Source organism: Balaenoptera acutorostrata, chromosome 14 (assembly GCF_949987535.1).
Source record: "Balaenoptera acutorostrata chromosome 14, mBalAcu1.1, whole genome shotgun sequence".
NCBI classification, from domain to species: Eukaryota; Metazoa; Chordata; class Mammalia; order Artiodactyla; family Balaenopteridae; genus Balaenoptera; species Balaenoptera acutorostrata.
In genome coordinates, this window is record NC_080077.1 from 32,624,208 (window position 1) to 32,647,624 (window position 23,417).

Below are 23,417 nucleotides of genomic sequence, written 5' to 3' on the forward strand. Positions count from 1 at the left end.
GGACTAGTCAAGTCCAGTACAGTGCCTTCAAGCAGGTGGTAAAAAAAACCCTGGGACTTGGTCTCTCTGTAGGAAAACTAACGTTTCTGTTCCTCTCTACACATAAAGAACATTCATGACTCTACTCATGATTTCAATGGACATTCTTTGTACTCTGATTCAGCAGCAACAAAGGAATCAGGTCTTGCTTTACACAACTTGTTTATGTTGAGAACATGTATGTTTCGAGCGCCTCTGTTACCATAGCAGCTGAGATGCATGTTCCCTGGTAAGGCAGAGGTGGTGGAATGCATCCGCCAGAGCCATCAGTCAGGCTTCTGTTGTGCCTGTTTCCAGAAGAAGGTAGAGCAAATCCTGGTGGCTGAGCCACAGATTTGGCCGGCAGGTGGGAGTACGATGCATCCTTTCCACACCTTCTGTCCAAGAAAGCATTTTACGTAAGCTGATTTCCACCAGAGGCTAAAAAGAGATCCCTCTCAGAATTGAAAGAATATTGTCATTCCTTCCATATGGCATGCACACTTATTCTAAATTACCTCAGTCTGGAAGCTCCAGGAGACATTTTCATTGTAATCAAATGCCATAAAATACAGAAATGAGTGTCTCCAGTTGAACAGTGAGTTTTATGTTATGCAAGAAGTGCAAATGGAGACTAATAACTCACTGGATGCATATGAAGAATTTGAGACTGGGGGAGGGGGAGAGAAACAGAAAATATCTGGCACTAGTGGCGCATTCTTGCTTTGGGTCGGCCAAACAATCTTTTGCATGTTTGTATGTCACTGCAGAAATTGGTGCATTTCTTACAGGTGAACAAATTCATTATGTTTTATAAAGTTAATCTGTCTAATAGCCTGTTGGATTCATATGCAAACATAAGAATACAATCAGACTTACACTTAGGACATGTTAGGTGTCTTCTGTTAATGTTAGCTAGGAAAACTGTGAAGAGCCGGGTAGTAATCACAATCTATTTGAACTACTACTTTGAATTAAATGTTTCTTTTCAGTTATCTAGGTTGGCTATTTGGGGTTCCCACTGAAAGAAGAATTGTGCTAGTGAAATGTTGACTTCTTTCCGTATTTAGAAATAGCTCCCGGTGTTTTGGTTTAGAGGCAAAGTCTTGAGTTATTCTCCATATGAGTCCCATGAACTTGATGTTCTTTCCTTTTCCCACCAAATTGCCAGTATTTCCAAGTCATGTCATGCTGAAAACTACTTTCATGGTGATGCATACCGAGTATCGAGAGACTCTGCTTGTTTTGTGGGTTCTCACAATGATGATGCGATTGGTGAAAGCAATTGGGAAAAGGGGAGAAGCAAACCAAGGGCCAGAAATGATGTCTTAAAAGGTGTCATTTCAGTGTTGCCAAACTTCAAGGGAGGAAGTGGGAACTCTCAGAGCAGGAATCCACAGGCGCTCATCTTTTGCTATTTATTTGATCTCTACCAGAGCATCTTCACCTCCAAAGCCAGAATAATGCGGGCTTCCACGGGATTATGTAATAATGATGCTTAAGAATTTTAGTTTGAAAATAGTGCCCTTCAGAGTAGACATAGTCCTATAAAAGTTAAAAAGTTACAATGTGCCTAGTGCATAGAGCACATCCAACAAAATCTTACATTCTTGGGACTCGCCAAAGAACTGCTATTTAAGTCGAGTCTCATAGCTGTCCTCTTGAACCACTTTTCAGAACAAGCATCTTAGTGTTCTTTTTGTCTTGCTGTGGTTCTAGTTTATTAACTATTTGCTAAGCCATTGACCGTTGCTCTCCGACCAGTAGAAATTGACTGTGCTTTAGCCATTGATCAGTCCCCAACAGTCACGTCTGTTTCTTTCTCTGGTACCGGGAAGAGCTAGCCTTATGATTGTGTTGGTGATCAGGAGTCTGTGACAGTTCTTCATTAACTGAAAGGAAAAATACCAGTTAAAACTGTGGAGGCAGCTGAGTGCCACTGGTCATTTACAACTCCTCAGGGGTTATTGGCCAGCATTTCTACCCTGGTGGCCCCAGCAAGTTACAGAAGTCATCATCATCAGAGCAAGTCCTATTGCAGGATCTCTCCTTTCCTCCTCAACCACTCCCAAAAGAAATATAAATGCTTATTTCTAAGGAGTGGTCCTGGTTAGAGAGGGCAAATTACCACTGTAATGAAAGGTGTTACATGCTAAGTATATTTTATGTTCAGTAGATTGTGTTGATTAAATGTATTAAGGCTCCCACATTCAATAAGCATTTATTAAGCATGTCTATTACCCAAGACCCGGGGCTATGCAAATGAGCAAGATAGGGTTTCTGTCCTGCTCCTCCCGGCCAAAAATGTGTTTGGGTGTTTGTAAGTCTTTAGACAAGTCAAATTAGTCTCCTTTTTACCTTTTGGCATCTTTGACTGAAAAGCAAGTGTCAACTTTTCACCACTTACATACTCCTTATCCCCTTAAAATATAGGTTCAGTTAAAGCTACTGAAATATTAAAGCTTATCAGTGATGTCCTAATTACTAAATCTGGTGGCATTTTCCAATCCCCAGTTTTCTTCCTCTGTAGCATTTGACACGAGCCCCCCTTCCATGACCTCCACCCCCAATCATACTCCTCCCTTTGGCTTTTATTATATATCATCTTTCTGTATATTCTTATCTGCTCCTGTAGCTTCACCTGTTACCTCTCTGGCAATAGCAAATTTGAACTTTAGCCCTGAAATCCTGACAATTATCCTTTGAGATCTTCCTGGTACATCCAAAAAAAAAAAAAAATTTCTCTTCCTCACCACCACCAACATGCATAACTGAAACTATTTTTTACTCTTAAAAGTTTATTTTCAGAATTATAATTAAATTATCCAAGCCAGAGACAAGGAGTTTATAATCTCATAGGAGATAATGTATTTTATAGAATTGAACCTGAAAATGTTCTTTTTGGTCCCCACCTCAAGTCCCAGCAATTTATTCGTTGCCAGGCACTTTATATGCCATGTACTCTAGGACATGAGCACTCTCTCTGACCTTCTGTTCTTTTCTGATTCCACGCTGCTTGTCATCTCGGTCGAGAGAGGGTATATATGCATTGGATGGTAACAGGTCTTAGGTTACATGAGGCTCAAGACTTAACAGCTAATGTTTCTTGATCACTTATGTGCCAGACACCGTGAAAAGCCTTTTCTCATTTAATTCTTGCAGTGAAATTATGTTGTAGTCACCAGTATTATTCTTACTTTACAGGTGAGCAAACGGAGGCATAGAGAAATCAAAATGAGGCAGTTTGCCCAAGATCATAGAAACTGATGGATTCAGGATTCAATCCCAGGCAGTCTGACTCCAGAGCCCGCACACTCAGCCACTCAGTTTCACTGCCTTTCCACATAGATTATTGCTAGTTCAAAGGTATTGCTTGAGATAGCTCATGCCTTACATTATAGACTCACTGAAATATGAGTAACTTCTTCCCTCTTATTCTTAATTACTGAAGGCTAACTGCACAACAGGTGCTTTGAATGAGGAGCCAGGATACAAATTCTAGAGTGAAAATGGGTGACCTGAAATAATGACGTTGAAAGAAGAGAACTAGAAAATGGAAAACTAGGAGAGAGAGCAAGAGAAAACCTATCATTCCTCAATGAGTTATATCTACCAAGTGAACCAAATGTCTGTGCCAGGCGCAATGAAGAGAGCTAGAGAAATAATTTATCCTTCTCCTGAAAGAGCTTGCAATTTGGCCATCATTTCATTTTAATGGGTCTGTTAAGGACAGTGCAGAGATTAGACAGGTGAGATTAGCCAGGTCGCCGTGAAAACATCTGAGTTTGTAACTGTAGAATATTCTGCAGGCTATGAAGTTTTCCTTCTTGGGCCACAGGTGAAGAAGTGTAATCTTCTTGACTCAGAGCTAAGTCTTTATGCAGAGGAATCACCATCATCAGTAATTAGCCCTGTTACAGAAAGAGATTGATCGAGTCCCCTCAACACTTTTGTAAAATTCTTGCCTTGTTTAATTCTCCCACTGTTGGCTCTCATGTTGGTGATGTTTATTTGCCTGGGCCAAGAGGATTCCTCCATTCAGCAGATACCTACTGAACACCTACGCTGTGTTCAATACTCCAGGGGTAGTGTTTTGGCTGAGAGGGCTAGCTCTGGAGCCAGACAGCCAGGGTTCAAATCCTGTCTCTACCATTTTCTCGGTGAGTGATCTTGGGTAATTTACTTAATTTTAAGTAAATTTTATATAATTAATTTTATTTCCAAATAAAGATCAAGAATTTTATCTTTAAGTTTAATAATAGCTACTAGATATATTTTAATAATAGTTATTATAATGACACAAACACTGCCTTCTTAGAATTTATAAGTCATCAGGGGTCATAATGACCAACAGTTGTTCAGAACAGGCACTGTTAAGAACCTTACATGTATTGCCTCACTTAATCCCCACACCAACCCTACAGCTACGTCCTGCTATTATTTCTATCTCACAAGTGAAGAAACTGAAGCTTCAGGAGGTTAGGTAGTGTGGCCATTGTTGCAGACCTGGAATTCAAACCTCCATTTGGTTTGACTCTGTCATCTGAGATCTTAACAATTTCACTCTGCTAACCCTTAACTTACTCTTGACTTTTAGAAATACTTATCTGTTTCCTTTTGGATTGCTGACTATCAAAACATATATATAAAGTTCAGTGAGAGATGCCTAGCCGCGCTGTACATTTTCCATACTTTAGTTAACTGTTTTAGAATGTCAATTGCTGAAGGCCAGAACCTGATCGCTTACCTGACCTTATTTTACATCTAGCTTCATACAAAAACTTTCAGGCATTCAAGAGACACAATTTCTTTTCCATAGTGACTATTTTTGGCAATGTTGGTTATTTTAGCAAGCAATTTGTTTATGATCAGGGTGATAGTATTTTGAGCAGCACTGAAAGTAGCAGTATAGGAATCTCAGGACTTGGGGAGGTAAGATAATCAAAACTTCCACCCGAGGAGAGGTGACATGTCCCTGGCAGTGGTGGATGAAGGGTTTGGTGATGGAAAGTTCAAGACTCAGACCTCCACCTTAAGAGCTACTCCTCAAGGCAACTGACACAGATTGAAGAGTGCAGGATGTTAGAGAATTTTCTTTCTTCCTTTGCGAGAAGATTGATGTTCTCTACGTACTAATTAAATTTACATGCACCATTACCTCCTAAACCTTGAAGTGTGGGGATTAATGATGAGTGATTATGATACCGTCACATGCTTTCCATCACATCTTAAAATGCCTCTCTTGCCTGAAGGACTAGGATGTATGAGGTAGGCAAGATGACTTTCTGTTTCAGGATGCAGGAATCTGGGGTTCTGTGAACACACTAGTTTATCTGTCACCATCCCTTTCTTTACAGGGACAAAATAGGAATGATTACACTTGCCATAACCCTGGTTGCAAGTTTAATGACATGACATTTGACCATCTGTTTACAGTTTTTAAGTGGGAGCTGCTAAATAGAGATTCAAACTGGTGATATCTTATTTGGGGCCAAGTGTTCTCATTTGCCCTCAAACTGGAGAGAAGATATTACTACTTGCCCTTAGGAAAGCAGCTACAGAAAGAACTATAATTTTAAAAACCACATGTTCTCAGGGGTTTTTTAATAAGAAAGGAAAATTTGGAATTAAAGGGATCACATCCGCATAAAAATGAAAACATGCCTAGTCTAAGATTATCTGCTAACACTGGAAAATGTAATCAGGAAAAAGGATACACAGATCCCATCGGGAGAGGAAGGAAATATGAGCAAAGGATGGTTTGAGGGAGGGGTTTTCAAATTTGTTTTTAGTACTTTAATGACATCATCCAACTTAAGAAATATTACTGGTTTTTGATACTGCTAAAATAACTATTAACCTCTCATATTAATCTAACATTTGCTGGGTACATTATTAACACGTAGTCTATCAAATCACAGGGCAGTTTCATTCATTTCAATTACAGCGGAATAAACAGGCTCAATCCAGGACCCAGCTTCTCACGTCCCAGTCACTTTCAGCTTCCTGAAGGTTTTGGTTTGGTTTGGTTTGGTTTGGTTTGGCTTTGGTTTTTTTTTTTTTTTTTTTTTTTTTTTTTTTATCTTAAGACCCCAGTTTCATGGTAAATTTACATCATGCCATCAAATATCTATTAAGGCTTGACATTTGCCAAACACTGTGATAGCACAATGTTGGCACATTTCCTTAGTAGAAGCTCAGTGGATGAGGAGTGAGTGCACACACACTCACAGGAACACACGGGCACGTGCACACACACACACACGTACCTGTCAGGTTGAGACGGCAGACCAAGAAACACATTGTAATGTTTGTGAATCTATCGGCCTGAGAGACAGAGACAAGCAATCACATGTCCAAATTGCTGATTCACAGCTTGCCTGTCCGCAAGGGGCTGCAGTTAAGGGTGCCCAGGGCAGGCCTTCAGAGCCTAGCACGTCATCCACATTGCTGGAAAAATCAAATTTTGCCATGTTCACCACGGAAGATATCTTAAGGGGGGTGCTTATTGAGAAGCACCTACATATCAAAAAGATGTGTGGCTCTAGGCCTTCCAGAAAAATGGGCGGCACATGGACTTGTTCCAAATGTGTGCCATGGGAAAGGACTCCAACCCCGGCCTTGTGTGGCTTCTCACTTACCCTCCATCAGCTTGATCCTGAAGTAGGCAATGAGAAGGAACAGCAGCAAAGTCACGGGCAGGAAGATGCCCGAGAGCAGGAACCAGCCTGGGAGCTCTCGCAGGAACTCCGACAGCACGGGGCTCATTGCCATATCACACAGCCCACCGGTCCCCCCTCAACCCCGGGCCGGCGGGGTTCGCACCCAGGTGAGGGCAGCTCCGCTGAGTCCACACTTGTTTTCTTCTGGGGCTCTGGCCTTTGCTCAGCACATCTCAGTGGAACTTTTGGTGGACTTTGCTCTATTTAAACAGCCCCATGAATTCTGAGAGGATTGCTGGCAGGTTACTCTGTAACTCAGCTACAAAGTGTAGAGGAATTGAAAGGTGATTCTCCCAGGCCATTCCAGAGATGAGTATTTATCTGGCAAGGTTGGGAATGACACCAAGAGGCCTAAATTTCTTTGTATTCAGTTTATCTGATATGAAAAGTACCTGACTTTAAGCAAACCTCCTTGTTGTATATATTCTACCAATATATGCCCAGACGTAGGAAGAATTTTTCCTACATTTTCTAAATTTCAGAGAAAATATTAATTAGTAGCTATGTTAATGTACCTGTGTCTAGAAAAAGTGAATTTTCCTTCATACATAGTTTATACAACTAATAGCAAGGAAGGAGAAACAATATTCTTTCCATACGTAAAAACTCTTCCTAATATGTCCTACTCTGAATGCTTTTCTGAGAGGTACACTGGTTTATTCAGTTATTCAACAAAAATTTAATTCTACTACAACCCAACCTCTTGACTAGATGCTGGGTGTACAAGAAAAAGTCATGGTACCTTCCCTCTGAGAGTGGAGGCAGACACAGAGACAGAGAATGGCCATAAGACATAATGGTGGAATGGATGGTAATATGGGCCCTGTTCCTTCTCCCCACCGTGCATCGGTTTGTGCTTGCTGCTTTAGTAGCTGGCACTCCCAGCTGTGTCCTGCTCACACAGTCCTGTGGCCCACCCTTAGCAGTAGAAGGTGCCCCCTGAATGATAGTGTTGTGGCTGGTGTGGTAACTACCAAGTTTCTGGGAAAAGATTAAAGGGATAATAGACTATGTTGGCACTGGTTTATAAACTGAGTTGAGTTGCCATCCACTGCTTTAGTGAAAAAATTGTGAAGATACTGGCCTACTAAACTAAAACCAACTAAAAAATCCTTCCTATCGTTAAAAGGCGTCCTGGAGAATTTGGAAAATTTGGGGAGGGAGATTGGCATCCACCTCCGTGGGCTGATTTCTCTTCTCATGTTGTTACCCTGTCCCCCATGGCCACTTGGGTGAGTGGCTGCCCTATCAAGCTGCTGTCAATGCCTCCTGAATTCTTCCATCAAGGGTTTTGCATGGCCATGCTGTAAAGTCAGCACCCTAATCTATAAAACAATAAGAATGGGGAGGGTCTCTGGGATGCCTTGCTGGCTTCCTAAGCAGTAAACAGTAAATAGATTTCTGTCAGATCTACCCCTACGTGTTTCATATTTTATGCTATTGTAAAGGGCGTTGCTTTTAAAATGTCAATTCCTGATTGTTTGTTGCTGGTATTAAAGGTTTTCTTAATTTATTAAATATATCACATCACTGGGAACTTTTAGAAGATTACATATTAGGATTTGTTAAACACCCTTTAGAGCTTAAGAACTTTTATCAATAAAAGCTCTTTTCCAAATTCACACTGGTTGCTTGGGTTAAGTAGGCCTAGCAGGTAGAAGGATAGAGATGTTTGAAACACTGGTATCAGTCTATCTGATTGACCAGAATTTGGGGTGGGGTTCCCTAGAGTGTGCAATATGCTACCACAATGACAGCAGATTCTTTACCTAGCTTTTTACCATGTGGTGGGAGTAATCATTAATGTCACTGGAAAATGTACATCTGTGAAAATAGAAGGACATGTTACATTTGGGGTTAAATTCTCCTGTTGACTTCCTTAGTAGTGAATGAGCCCACTGTTGATTTACATGACAATTTAAGGCACAAGTGATTGCAGATGTTGATGTGAGTTCCTAGGGAACTTCCCTTATACCACCTATTATGCTCTTAGTGACAGCTGGACAAAAGCCTCTTTTAGATAATTGTGACCTATTGAAGGTGATACCAAAACCACCAGACCTCTGATTTGGATTCTGTATTCATCTGAATAAGCCATAAAGGATGACTCATTCCAATGACATGGCGTAGAGCAGTGAAGGTTCTGAAGTCCATCAGTGGAAGGTGCCAAAGTGCCGTTGACTGATATCTGGAGAATCAAATTATGTACAGCTGCAGAACCAATACAAAAAAATAAATACAGATGAAACTAACAAATTTTAAATGAAGTGCTCTGATTTAATTATATGGGTGATGTTTTGCTGATGAAGCACTGCTCACTGTAAATGTAGTAATGACTGCTCCAGTGTGGGCCTTTTGGGTAGGAAAGCCTATATTCTCTGACCCTTGTTAACTGCCCTTCTGAACTTGGCTCATTAGCCCATGTCAATTAAAGGAGTATCACTTGGCACCAGTACTACAGTCAACACAAAAATAAGGGCTCTGAAATCGTGTGGCAGTCGTAGGTTATAAGGTACTCTTTCAATAAAAAGATAGATATGGAAGTGACAATGAAGAATTTAAATTCTTTGTGAACTTTGAGAAAAGGTCCACAGGCCTTCATTTATTCATATTTCAAGTAACAAATATTTATTGAGGGTTTAACATGTGCCCTGGAGGCACTGATTTGGGGCTGTGAACATAATCATGGATGACAAAGTCTCTGTCTTTATGGAACTTACATTCCAGTGGGGTGTAGTAGTATACACCCCAGGGGGTAGTATAAACACTTCCCATGTTCTATCTCATTATAGTCTTATAACAAAGCCTTTGAAGTAAGTACCAATTCTGTAAAGCCCACGGAGCTTTCATAACTCATCAGTGATCACACGACTAGAAAGTGACACAGTTGGAATTTGAACCCAGACCCCAAACACTTATCCATTATATTCTACTGCCTCTCAACCTGCTAGAGATATAGTGTCAAGTCATGATAAGTGCTCTGCAGAAAAAAAAAAAAAGCAGGACAAGGAGAGAAGAGACTAACAGGAAGTGTTACTTTTAGGTGGGTGGTCAGGGAAGGAGTACTAGCCTGATAGAGCTGCTGTAACAAAATACTACAGACTGGGTAGCTTAAACAACTGAAATTAATTTTCTCACAGTTCTGAAGACTGGACATCCAAAACTGAGGTGCTAGCAGGGCTGGTTTCTGTTTAGACCTCTCTCTTTGGCTTGTAGATGGCTGGTTTTCTTCTTGCTGTGACCTCACATGGCCTCTTCTCTGTGCTCGAGCACCCCTGGTTCTCTTCCTTTCCTTATAAGGGTACCAATTGTATCGGATTAGGGTCCCACCCTTATGACCACATTTAACCTCAATTACCTCCCTAAAAGGCCCTATCTTCAAATATACTTACGTTGGGGGGTTAGGGCTTCAACATATGAATTTTGGTGAGGTAATCAATTCAGTCCATTACAGAAGATTTCTCTGAAAAGCAGACTTTTGAGCAGAGTCTTGAATGAGAAGAAAGATGGAGCCATGAGCATATTTAGAAGAATGGAGTTTTAGGCAGAGAGAACAGCAAGTACAAAATTCCTGAGATAGGAATGTTTTTGGTGTGATAGGAGACGCAGAAGTAGGCCTACTGTGGCTGGAGCACATTGAGAAAGGGGAAAATTGGTAGAAAATACACTTTTGAGAAACTCTGATCTAGAAACATGACAACACTGACAGTCGCCCAAGAAAATGTGCCCACAGGGTGGTCTGTGAAACTAATTCTACCACATTTTATTAGGCATTGCTTGGAAAATGGTTAAATAAATGTAGAGAACACTGGGGTAAGATGATTTCTTTACTGCAAGGTTTCTTAGAGCCTTTAATTTGGGAGGGCGCATTGTGAATCCCCAAGAGGAATACAGCATGAGTCTTTCCCAAACTTACTGGACCATTGAGTCCTTGCTGCCAGGAGAATCTCAGGAGATCACGGTCTGCAGAGCATGCTTTTGGGTATCGGCCATTAGGTAAGAAGATTTGTCTTGGTGCTCTGAGTATCAACCCTACCCTAAGTATCAACGTATAGGATTGGTATTCTTAGGTAGGGAATGGTGGATAGGAATCAAGTTATTCTGAGAAATTATGGGGCTTTTTTACTTTAGTTTTTGTAAATTGTACTAGCACAGACTGGCCCCAACAATTCAAGAAGCATGAACATTGTCTGATTCATTAAATTCTCCAAGTGTCAGCCCATCTCACTTTACAAAGTTTCTTTGTTTATAGGAAAATGATCTTGTCTCATTCATGAAACTCTTTGCAAGTTTATTTTGTTCATGGGAAAATGGTCATTGAAACATGCCCACCTGACACAGTTTCTTTGTAATCCTGTCTTATTTGGGGTGGTGATACAAATTAGATGTTTCTGTTCATTAGCAATAGGCTGTGACAGGAGTGGGTAGCTCTCTGGGAGTAGTATAAGGATGAATGTTTGCACCCCAGGGTCTCCAGGGAGGGGAGGGTGCTTTGACAAAACAAAAGTTACTTGTTACTTGAACATGTTTAGAACATCAGAGATGGAAATTCTGTTCAATTCAGCTTTTCTCTCCATTCACCCATTATGTTTTGGTCAATCAACATGACCAAATAAGATATAAAATAATCGCTTATTTTATATCTCTCATATAAGTAAGAGATAAGAACAGAGACTGATTTATGCTAATCTGAGTTAATGAAGTTTAAATTTCAGCACCCCTCATTTGCCTGGACCCTTCCAAGACCCAGGGAGGGATACCGAAAATATACACACGTGGTGGTAGTTTTTGTAGAGTTTGCAAACAAAAGATATATTAGCTGCAATAGATATCTTTCCACTCCAGATGCCCATCTTTCACACTCTTTATGTCAGGAAGTGTTGGAGCAATCATGGAAATTTTGGGGACAGCTCTAAGGGGAAGATGAGTTGGGGACACATTTAATTTGGGTTGGTGGAAAGTTTATGTGTTTTGCTGTTGTTTCTGTATATAGTTAAGTTGTAGTTAGCTGTCTTGGTGTAGCAATGACTTTCAGGAGTACTCATCCCACCCCCTGTGCTATAATTCTTTGCACCGTGACCCAAATTTTCAGGGACAAAAGGTTGTATCACAATTTGAACATGTCCTATGCACTTAACTTCAGAAGTATGTGGGAAGTGGGAGAGAAATAGGATCTGAAATGTATGGGGCCAGAAGCTGTTGTGGAAAATTCTTCCAAATCTCATGCATGTAGAAGTATAAGTGGAAGATTTGATTTTTATTCCTGCTCAGTCAAGATGAAAGTTCTCTCCTTCAGTGTATACAGTTATAAACACAATATGCATTTTGGTGTTAATGGAGTAGAATAGAATTTGTCAGAACTCCTGTGTCTGAGAATGAAAACTGTCAGCAGTAATACTACAAACAGTAAGTGCATCTTTGTGTAATGTTGCACATTTTAAAGATTCCAAAGCACTGGGTTACATTTTAGGGTGTATGATAGATCTTGTCTTGACAAAGTGTGACAGTTCTGGACAAAAGAGAGTACTGAATTGGGACCTGAGGAAACCCGTGTTCCAATAACAAAACTACATGTATTTCTGAAAGTTCCAAGTGTGTAATATAAGGGAAATTTGAGTATATGGTTATATAGCACAACATAATACAATGGCAATTAAAAACACATTTAATTCCTCTTGGAATTCCTTAATTTCAGATTATTTTTGTGTACTTCAAAATGATGGATTATACCAAAATTCAAATATGATGAGAGGGAAAGTTCCCAGTGGAGGCCAAAATAAAAAACCGAAGGATTGACAGAAGCTCCAGAATGTAAAAAAATTTGCTTGTTAGCTTTTTAAAATTTGTAATTTATTTCTTTTCTCCGTCTACGTAAATATTCACTTTCATCCAGTTTTTGTGTTTGCAATTTTGTATCTTTTTCTTTGAAATGGGGACCTTCAAAATGTATAACCTTCAGACCTGTATTACCTGGGTCTGCTGCTGGGTAAGAAGAGAAATGTTCCAGAAGAATAAAGCCTGAGACAAGTACTGGAGAACCTTGCTCTAATTTCTCTAGTTTATGCTTCTTGCCATAATTTCAGGAGGCTGACTCCTTCTCATTGGTCTCTCTGGCTATTTGGAGGCTCTTAAAGGCAGTTCTAATTTAGGGGGAGGTGGTGAAAGTGATTCTGCAGACTCTATGTCAGAGACGAGCTTTACCCAAGCAAGAATTAAATTTAACCCAGATATCATCAATTGATTTTTATGGGGTTTTTTTGGTAAATTAAGACTCAGCCTTTTCCTGCAATATAATGTTATGCTTAAATATACATCCCGGAGAAGATAATCCAGCGTAATGCCATTACACAGGTTTATAGCTGACCTTTGAAATCTAAATCTAAATTTTCTTTGAAAAAAACCCCACAATTTTGTTTCTATTTCCCTTTAGAAAAAAATCCTTGTGACTTCTGCAATATCCAAACAGTAAATCCAGTGTTCATTTAAGTCTGAGAGTTTGCAGATGACTGACAAATCTATCATTTTGCACAAGCCCTGCTTTCTGTCGGAGAGCTGCAGTTTAGAGATTCACTGCTACAACATAGGCGAAATTCTTTCCTTAGCAGAGTCGGTATAATGCACAAGTTTGTATTAATCACTAAGGGTAACCTAGAAGGCCATTACTAGAACTTTTGGCCAAGGTGGTAAGAGGAAAATAACAGCTGTTTGTATAAAGAAACTAGGAGCTCATTTGCACAGCTATTGGAGGCAATAGGGAGATTAATGCATGTTGTCAGTTATACAGGTTTAATTTGACTTGCGCTAAAATAGCATCAATACACATCACCCCTTTGCCATTCATTCCTTCTGAATGCTGATTAATTTACTCTCATTTCACCCTGACTGCTGCCAGGCAGTAATGAGTTGTAGCCATCTGGCAGTCCTATTTTATCTTGCCCATTGCCCCTAAAAAAAGCAGAGATGGGAACAGTCTTTTCCTGGGCGTCCATCCAGCTGCTCAGAGTTCCCAGCCCTCTTCTTGGGGAATGCAGGGCAGATATCCATCCAGACAGTGAATTCTTGAACTGGCACGTGGTTTTTGTGTTGAAGCTGGTGAGCCAAAGCCTCCTAATTTCAGTATTGGGAGGGCTGTATAAGAGAGCCTGTATGTCAGAGTTAACAGTTAAGCCATGTAGAAAGAGATTTGTAAAGTACAGCTACTGCTATAAAGTGGTATTTTATAGATGCATAACAATACAATGTACACAGAGATAAGGCTCTTTACAGACATATAAAGCAATACTGTTAATAATGTCTTAACTCCTGAAAGAACAGGAAACCATCTGGTCTCAGTAATTGCTTCCAAATATAATTTTTTTCTTTTCATGATGTCTTCAGAAAAATCAGACATATTACCTCATTATGGGTAAAAGAATAATAAATAAGATTGACATAAATTTGATTCTATTTCAAGGACACTGTTTTAAAAAAATCCACTTTATTGAGGTATAGTTCGCAGACATTAAAGTCTGCCCATTTAAGTCTATATTTCAATGTGTTTTGACACATTCACATACTCATGTAATCATCACCACTATCAAGATATAGAATATTTCCATCGGTCCCCCCAAATTGTCCTTGTGGCCCTTCCTGGTCAGTCTTCACTACCCCAACACCAGGCAACCTCTGGTCATCTGTCAATGTAGATTAAATTGACCGTTTCTAGAGTTTCATAGAAATGGAGTTGTACAGTATGTATGCCATTGTGTCTGACTTTTTTTTGCTTAGCATCATTCATCCACACTGTTGCATTTTTCAGTAATTGATTCCTCTTTATTGGTGAGTAGTATTTCAGTCCATATCTATTCTGTATCACTATGGATATGCCATAATTTGTTTATCCATTCACCTGTAAATGGACACTTGATTTCCAATTTTTAGCTATTATGAATAAATTTGTGTACATGTCTTTGTGTGGACATATTTTTCATTTCTCTTGAGTAAGTACAGATTTGAGTAAGAACAGAATTTCTGGGTCTTATGGTAAATGTATGTTTAACCTTATAAGAAACTATCACACAGCCTTCCAAAATGATTATGCCATTTCACAATCTCACTAGCAATGAAGGAGGAGGATTCTAATTTTTCCACATTCTCACCAACACTAGGTATTGACATCTTAAAACATTTTTATCTGTGCTAATGAGTATGGAGTCCTATTTCATTATGCATTTAATTTGAATTTCCCTGTGTTTTAAAATATAGGTTTTATTATTATTCAGGTATAACAAGGTCAATAGATCAGGAAATGATTGCTATAAGGGTCAGCAAGGACCTAAAATATTAAAACATAAAAAATATAGAATAAAAAGGCATGATTAATACCCCTAATGACTAATGATGTTGAGCATTTTTTCATGTGTGTATTGGCCATTCATATAGCTTCTTTTGTAAATTGTTCAAATTTTTTGCCTATATTTTTATTGTGTTGCCTTCTTAATGAGTTGTAACTAAATTCTTTATAAATTATGCACACAAGTCCCTTGTCAGATATTTGTATTGTGAATATTTTCTCCCATTCTGTAGTATGTCTTTTAATTTTCTTAGTAATGTCTTTCAAGGGGCTTAAGTTTGAAATTTTGATGAAGTCCCACTTAATTTGTTCTTTCACACTTTTTGTGTTTTATAGAAGAAATCTTTGCCTACCCTAAGATCATAATAATTTTCTCCTATGGTTTTTTGTTTGTTTGTTTGTTTTGTTTTATTGGGTTTTTTTGCCGTGCCACATAGCTTGTGGGATCTTAGTTCCCTGACCAGGGATCGAATCCTGTGTTTTTTCTAGAAGTTTAGTAGTTCTAAACATTGCATTTAAGTCTGTGATCCATTTTGAGTTAAATTTTTATACTGCATGAGGTAAGGGTCAAGGTTCATTTTTTTCCCCAAGCAACATTTGTTGAAGAGACTTTCCTTCCGCCATTGAATTAAATTGGCATTTTAATTTTTATTGAAAATCAATTGACTATATATGTGGGGGTCTATTTCTAATTCTCTGTTCTGTTCCATTGATCTGTATGTCTATTCTTCTGCCAACACCACATTCTCTTGATGACTTACTGTAGCTTTACAGTAAGTCTTGAAATCAGGAAGTGTAAGTCACCCAATTTTGAATCATTTGACTATTCTAAGTCCTTTTCTTTTCCAAAAAATTTTAGAATCAAATTTACAAAAAAAAAAGCTGGCTGAGATTTTGATTGGAATTGTGTTGAATCTACAGATCAATTTGGATAGAATGACAATCTTAGTAGTATTGAGCCTTCCAGTTCATAAATATGGTCTATATTTCCATTTATTTAGCCTTTTGAATGTTCTCTCAGTAATCTTTTGTGGTTTTCAGAGTACAGGTTTGCATACATTTTATTAATTTATTCCTAAGTATGTCATGTTTTGGATGCTATTATAAATGGAATTTTAAAAATTCTACTTCCAATTGTTTGCTGCTAGTATATAGAAATACAGTTAATTTTTTAATATTGACCCTGTATCTTAAAACCTTTCTAAACTTGCTTGTAAGCTTTAAGAGGTTTTTTGTTGTTGTTTTGTTTTTTGGTAAATTCCTCAGGGTTTCTTATGTGTCATGTGTACATAAAGAGAGTTTTACCTGTTTTTTATTTTTATTTTTTAAAATCTGCATGCTTGTTATTTCTTTTTCTTGCCTAATTGCACTGGCTAAGGCCTGTAATATAATACTGAATAAGTAATAAATGTTCTTTCCTTGGAAGTTATTCTGCTTAGTTTCTCATGGTCTCAATCTTGCATGCATGTATTTGTGTTGGACAAATGACTCAAGAGGATTCCTAGGCAGATTTTTGAAACTGTTTCTCTGCTTAGCTCTCTCCTCTTGGGGACTCTGCTCTGCAAATTCCAACTGCCTTGTCCTCCCCAATTCCCAGTCTCTGAATCTTAAACTCTTAGGCTCTGTTTGGGTTCACCCTCCCTGTCCTGCAATCTAGAGACTGTCTTTCAGCAGAAAACCTGGGTAATGGTAGGACTCACCTTATTTTTTACCCTACTTGTAAGGATCACAATCCTCTACTGTCCAGTGTTTGAAAATAGCTTTTTCTGTGTTTTATCAAGTTTCCTAGTTTACAGCAGGAGGGTAATTCTGCATCCTGTTACTCCTTCATGGCGAGAAACAGAAGTAGATACTATTTAATTTCTAATTATCTACCAGTTTATTATTATTATTAATTTATTTTTATTTCAAAACTTGATGTGTGACTTAGCCAGTTTTGTTCTGGTAAGAGAAGGGAAATTTTGTCCAGTGGTTCTCAACCTGTCTCCCATTAGCCTTATTTGAGAGCTCCTAAAACAGTCCCATGTTCAGGCTGCTTCTTTGGTGATTCTGACTTAAATGGCATGCATTGTTTTTAAAGCTCTCAGGTGATTATAAGGTGTCACAAAAAGTTGAGAACTACCAGTTTACTCTCAAAACTCTACAGAACTTGCCAATGATGTGTTCCTCGGTATCCTGGTGTGACCAAAATGGCTTACAGGTGTCCTGAGTCACAGACCTATTCATCCCTGGGGACAGCCAATCTTAGCCAGAGCCCTTGCCCCAGCAGGAATCAGCATCCTCAGTTTACTCCAATGTGCCACACAAATGCCATCATTTCCTGAGTGTGTTGTGACTGTAGAACATTGGAGCTTTAGAAGTAAACCCTCCTTCAGTCTCTCTCATCTTCAGGTCCCAGCTCAAACGTCACAAAACCTTTCTCTGACCCCTCAAGGACCATCGTTTTTCCTTCCCACCCATTCCCTTCACAACACATGTGTACTTCTATGACAGCAATATTAGGGTTTTAAAATCTGTTTCTATTTAAGATTTTAGTCCCTGGAGGGTAGAGGATGGTTTCTTTAATATCTTCTTGTCCTTCCTATTACCAAGTAGAGTGTTTTGGTTTCTTTAATATCTTCTTGTCCTTTCTATTACCAAGTAGAGTGTTTTGCATTTAATATTTATTCTTTTTGGGTAGGCCATTTTGGAGTTTAATGTTTGGAAATGTTCTGTGGGCAAAAATATTTTTTTGTCTTATTAAAAATATATTCTGTCAATGTATGTTTTAAGATTTGCTGTAAGTCAGTTGGGTGGGAGAGGAATACAAAGCCTGTACTTGGTGTTACATTACTTATAGTGGCCCTTGAACTCGGTTCACGTCTCTAATCTTTTTTCACAATTAATTTTGTCCTTTAGGGAGAAGAATTTGGTATTGCCTTTCTACCTTTGGTATTTATACTTCAGAAATAAAATGGATTTTGATGAATTTTGCTCTTTATACCATTTTAGCTTTTTAGGTCCAGATATTTTTATTAGGTGAGATTATTTTTTTTAATTAGTCAATAAATAAATTGAATGGAAAATGAATTTCCATAGGGATAATTTGGAAGAAAATGTGAATGTTCATTGATATTCTTGTTGGCATAATCTATTTGGCCACATAGCACCTAGCTTGGTATGTTTACTCAATTCTTTTTTTACATTAATATTGACATGTCCAGGACCACTCTGTTCAATATGGTCTCTTTGCATAAGTTAGGGAAATTCTCCCCATCTGAGCATTGCTTGGCAAACAGAGCAAAGCCTGCATCGTAACCCACTCAACTGGGTCAGGAATCCTTGTACAGGGCACTATTTGTACAACCTGCCATGGTAGCTCTCTGATGACCTCTTTACTTTTAGGACAGTTTGTTTCTGTATAATTTGGCATATTTCCAGGAGATAAACATAGACTTAATATCCTCCAATGAGTATAAGACGCATGAGTACTAATTGTGAAATTAATGTTGGAGGGAGAAATTAAGGAGGTCTTCACTAGAGTCATTTAAATCTCAGTTGCATGGTTTTTCCTGTGGAAAACAGCCCAAAGGAGATCAAAGGTAGAAAATTAGGTAAATATTTACCACATGCTACGACAGGGGTGAGGGGACCTGTGGGAGCCAGGACACTGAAAATCTTTGGCTGATGTCTTCCATTAATGGCATGTTTTGGCTGGCTAAGACACAAAGGAAACAGCACATTTGCCAAGTGGATGAACATGCACTCGCTTAGCTTCTGGCCACGAAGAAAAAGGGTGAGGCTGTCAGCTGTCAGGGAGGAAGAGCCAAGGACAATGCCAGAAAGTGCCAGAGTCATAGTAGGAAAGGACCACACATGGAGTCCCTTTGTGAGCTAATGACTCTGAAGTCTTTAATTTCTCACCAACCATGAAATTTAATTTTGATGGGATAAGCGCTACACTTACCCACTGACCATGAACCTGATGCCTGGAGCCACTCCTCAGACTGCACGCAGGGAAGGGAAGGGAACAATAGCACTTACTGAATAGCCCTCCAGAGCATCTGATGCCTTCACATACATTGGCTCATTTAAAACAATCCTTAAATTGTTCCATCTGACCTAAAGAGGAAGATGTTGTCACTGGCAGAAGGGACGAGTTGGATGTTTCTGTTATAGGTTTTGCTGGATGGAAGTAATGAATTTCACTTAGGCTTGACTGTATTTTTCTAGTTGCAAATCACAGTGAATGATGGTCTTAAATAAATGACCTCATTCATCAGTACATGTTTTCCTTTCTTTTTCCACCTACTGGTCCTGGTTCTGTTTTCTTTCCCCCTGCTGATTTTCTTGATCTGCTTTACCCCTTCTCTCTTTATTTCTGGTTAACATCATGTATCGGTAACCTGCTGTGTCCCCAAGCCCTCAGACCTCATTTGCTGTACGGGGCTCTCCTCCAATCAGGGCTCCACCAGAGGCTCTCTGGGGTTTTTATTTAATGGGCTTCAATCAAGGTCATTAAGAGGGATCTATTCTGCAATTATTTTTGCATATTTTCCTTTTGTTTCTTAAAGTAGAAATATCTTCACAGAAAAACAGGAATCTCTGTCTCATCCTCTCTCCTGGTTTATTATTCTTGTTAAAACTGAGTCGGGGCTAATGGATATTCATATGGGGGATTAAGTGAACAATGTAAGAGAAGAATATTATGTTTGCCATTGTGATTGATTTAACCTGTATTGAAGAAATAGAACAGGTATAAGGTACCACTCAGCGCATACAGGTGATGGAGGGCCAGGCCCATAGGCCTATAGAAGTCATATCTCAAGGAGAGCTCATTGGATCTTGGGACTTGGCAGGTGCTGTCTTCCAATGGCTGACTGTGTAGACTTTATATACAAATATTCCCAGTGCAAAGTCATCACTTTAAACGTTTTGATTTTGAAAACCCTGGGCAGTTCAACATTAGGAGACAATTTAAAATATTCATCTCTGGTTTTTTGTCAAGGACAATTTGCCTTCACTTTTTTGCTTCTTTACATTTAGATCTTCATGTATCCAAGCTCCAAAAGTGAGACCTCTCTTCTTGAGGAGCGAACAATTTAAATATAAAATGTTATAAAGGTACCGAACAAACTGCAGTAGGGAGGGGGATATTAATCATGCCTTTTTATTTTCTGTAATTTTAATGCTTTGACATCTTGGAGCCTTGCTGATGCTGGATAGGCTGCTCTTCCCAGAGCTAGCCAATTCCTAGAAATAGTAAACAAATTCACTACCAGAGAGCATGCCTTTCATATGTAAACGCACCAATCCAGAGATCACACAGCCCTCCTCTACTGGGTGTTCATACACAGGGCTAATATTCCTCTGCCCTAATCACTCCAGGACCAGGTACTAGACAGCTAGAAACATCCCTTATACGCCAGAGCCTGCTGAAGTTATTCAAACTAACCAGCACTAAGCCTTCTTACCTTGCCCTGTCTTGCCTTTCTGGCAGAAAGCACAATAAAGGCTCTTGTTCTCATTTTCCGCTCATTCTTCTGCTTTCTAGCTGACCCTGGTGCTTCCCTGTGTGGCCCTGTGTGGCATGGCTTGCCTCCTTCTCTTGGGAACTGTGAATAACAAGCTATCTTTTCTTTTTTTTTTGAGGGTCTTCATTTATTTTTTTTAACATCTTTCTTGGAGTATAATTGCTTTACAGTGGTGTGTTAGTTTCTGCTTTATAACAAAGTGAATCAGTTATACATATACATATGTCCCCATATGTCTTCCCTCTTGCGTCTCCCTCCCTCCCACCCTCCCTATCCCACCCCTCTAGGTGGTCACAAAGCACCGAGCTGATCTCCCTGTGCTATGCGGCTGCTTCCCACTAGCTATCTATTTTACATTTGGTAGTGTATATATGTCCATGCCACTCTCTCACTTTCTCCCGGCTTACCCTTCCCCCTCCCCATATCCTCAAGTCCATTCTCTAGTAGGTCTGTGTCTTTATTCCCATCTTGCCCCTAGGTTCTTCATGACCTTTCTTTTTTTTTTTTTTAGATTCCATATATATGTGTTAACATATGGTATTTGATTTTCTCTTTCTGACTTACTTCACTCTGTATGACAGACTCTAGGTCCATCCACCCCACTACAAATAACTCAATTTCGTTTCTGTTTATGGCTGAGTAATATTCCATTGTACATATGTGCCACATCTTCTTTATCCATTCATCCGATGATGGACACTTAGGTTGCTTCCATGTTCTGGCTATTGTAAATAGAGCTGCAATGAACATTTTGGTACATGACTCTTTTTGAATTATGGTTTTCTCAGGGTATACGCCCAGTAGTGGGATTGCTGGGTCGTATGGTAGTTCTATTTTTAGTTTTTTAAGGAAACTCCATACTGTTCTCCAGAGTGGCTGTATCAATTTACATTCCCACCAACAGTGCAAGAGGGTTCCCTTTTCTCCACACCCTCTCCAGCATTTATTGTTTGTAGATTTTTTGATGATGGCCATTCTGACTGGTGTGAGGTGATACCTCATTGTAGTTTTGATTGGCATTTCTCTAATGATTAATGGTGTTGAGCATTCTTTCATGTGTTTGTTGGCCATCTGTATATCTTCTTTGGAGAAATGTCTATTTAGGTCTTCTGCCCAGTTTTGGATTGGGTTGTTCGTTTTTTTGATATTGAGCTGCATGAGCTGCTTGTAAATTTTGGAGATTAATCCTTTGTCAGTTGCTTCATTTGCAAATATTTTCTCCTATTCTGAAGGTTGTCTTTTCGTCTTATTTATGGTTTCCTTTGCTGTGCAAAAGCTTTTAAGTTTCATTAGGTCCCATTTGTTTATTTGTGTTTTTATTTCCATTTCTCTAGGAGGTGAGTCAAAAAGGATCTTGCTGTGATTTATGTCATATAGTGTTCTGCCTATGTTTTCCTCTAAGACTTTTATAGTGTCTGGCCTTACATTTAGGTCTTTAATCCATTTTGAGTTTATTTTTGTGTATGGTGTTAGGGAGTGTTCTAATTTCATTCTTTTACATGTAGCTGTCCAGTTTTCCCAGCACCACTTATTGAAGAGGTTGTCTTTTCTCCACTGTATATTCTTGCCTCCTTTATCAAAGATAAGGTAACCATATGTACGAGGGTTTATCTCTGGGCTTTCTGTCCTGTTCCATTGATCTACATTTCTGTTTTTGTGCCAGTACCATACTCTCTTGATTACTGTAGCTTTGTAGTAGAGTCTGAAGTCTGGGAGCCCGATTCCTCCAGCTCCGTTTTTCTTTCTCAGGTTGCTTTGGCTATTCGGGGTCTTTTTTGTTTCCATACAAATTGTGAAAAATTTTTTTCTAGTTCTGTGAAAAATGCCAGTGGTAGTTTGATAGGGATTACATTGAATCTGTAGATTGCTTTGGGTAGTAGAGTCATTTTTGCAATGTTGATTCTTCCAATCCAAGAATATAGTATATCTCTCCATCTATTTGTATCATCTTTAATTTCTTTCATCAGTGTCTTATAATTTTCTGCATACAGGTCTTTTGTCCCTTAGGTAGGATTATTCCTAGATATTTTATTCTTTTTGTTGCAGTGGTAAATGGGAGTGTTTTCTTAATTTCACTTTCAGATTTTTCATCATTAGTGTATAGGAATGCAAGAGATTTCTGTGCATTAATTTTGTATCCCGCTACTTTACCAAATTCATTGATTAGCTCTAGTAGTTTTCTGGTGGCATCTTTAGGATGCTCTATGTATAGTATCATGTCATCTGCAAACAGTGACAGCTTTACTTCCTCTTTTCCGATTTGGATTCCTTTTATTTCTTTTTCTTCTCTGATTGTTGTGGCTAACACTTCCAAAACTATGTTGAATAATAGTGGTGAGAGTGGGCAACCTTTTCTTGTTCCCGATCTTAGTGGAAATGTTTTCGCCATTGAGGACGATGTTGGCTATGGATTTGTCATATATGGCCTTTATTATGTTGAGGAAAGTTCCCTCTATGCCTACTTTGTGGAGGGTTTTTTATCATAAATGGGTATTGAATTTTGTCGAAAGCTTTCTCTGCATCCATTGAGATGATCATATCGTTTTTCTCCTTCAATTTGTTAATATGGTGTATCACATTGATCGATTTGTATATATTGAAGATTCCTTGTTTTACTGGGATAAACCCCACTTGATCATGGTGTATGATCCTTTTAATGTGCTGTTGGATTCTGTTTCCTAGTATTTTGTTGAGGATTTTTGCATCTATGTTCATCAGTGATATTGGCCTGTAGTTTTCTCTCTTTGTGACATCTTTGCCTGGTTTTGGTATCAGGGTGATGGTGGCCTCGTAGAATGAGTTTGGGAGTGTTCTTCCCTCTGCTATATTTTG

At 39.0% G+C, this 23,417-nt stretch overlaps 1 protein-coding gene across 1 annotated transcript; it reads right to left on the bottom strand.

Annotated features, from left to right (window-relative positions):
- Positions 1-1,632: 1,632 nt before the first annotated feature.
- Positions 1,633-6,875, bottom strand: SMLR1 (small leucine rich protein 1). Its single transcript, XM_007190845.2, has 2 exons — positions 6,660-6,875; positions 1,633-1,910 (listed from the first exon to the last, which is right to left on the bottom strand). Exons 1-2 carry the CDS (start codon positions 6,790-6,792, stop codon positions 1,825-1,827), a joined length of 219 nt encoding a protein of 72 aa, XP_007190907.1. The 5' UTR covers positions 6,793-6,875; the 3' UTR covers positions 1,633-1,824.
- Between the last annotated feature and the right edge of the window lie 16,542 nt (positions 6,876-23,417).

What these genes read in the sequence shown, in the direction of transcription:
- SMLR1 (XM_007190845.2), bottom strand. Translation starts at nt 6,792, where the DNA reads ATGGCAATGAGCCCCGTGCTGTCGGAGTTCCTGCGAGAGCTCCCAGGC. An exon ending in CAGGATCAAGCTGATGGAGG is followed by an intron (nt 1,911 to 6,659) that starts GTAAGTGAGAAG and finishes TTTTCCTTTCAG; the next exon opens with TTAATGAAGAACTGTCACAG.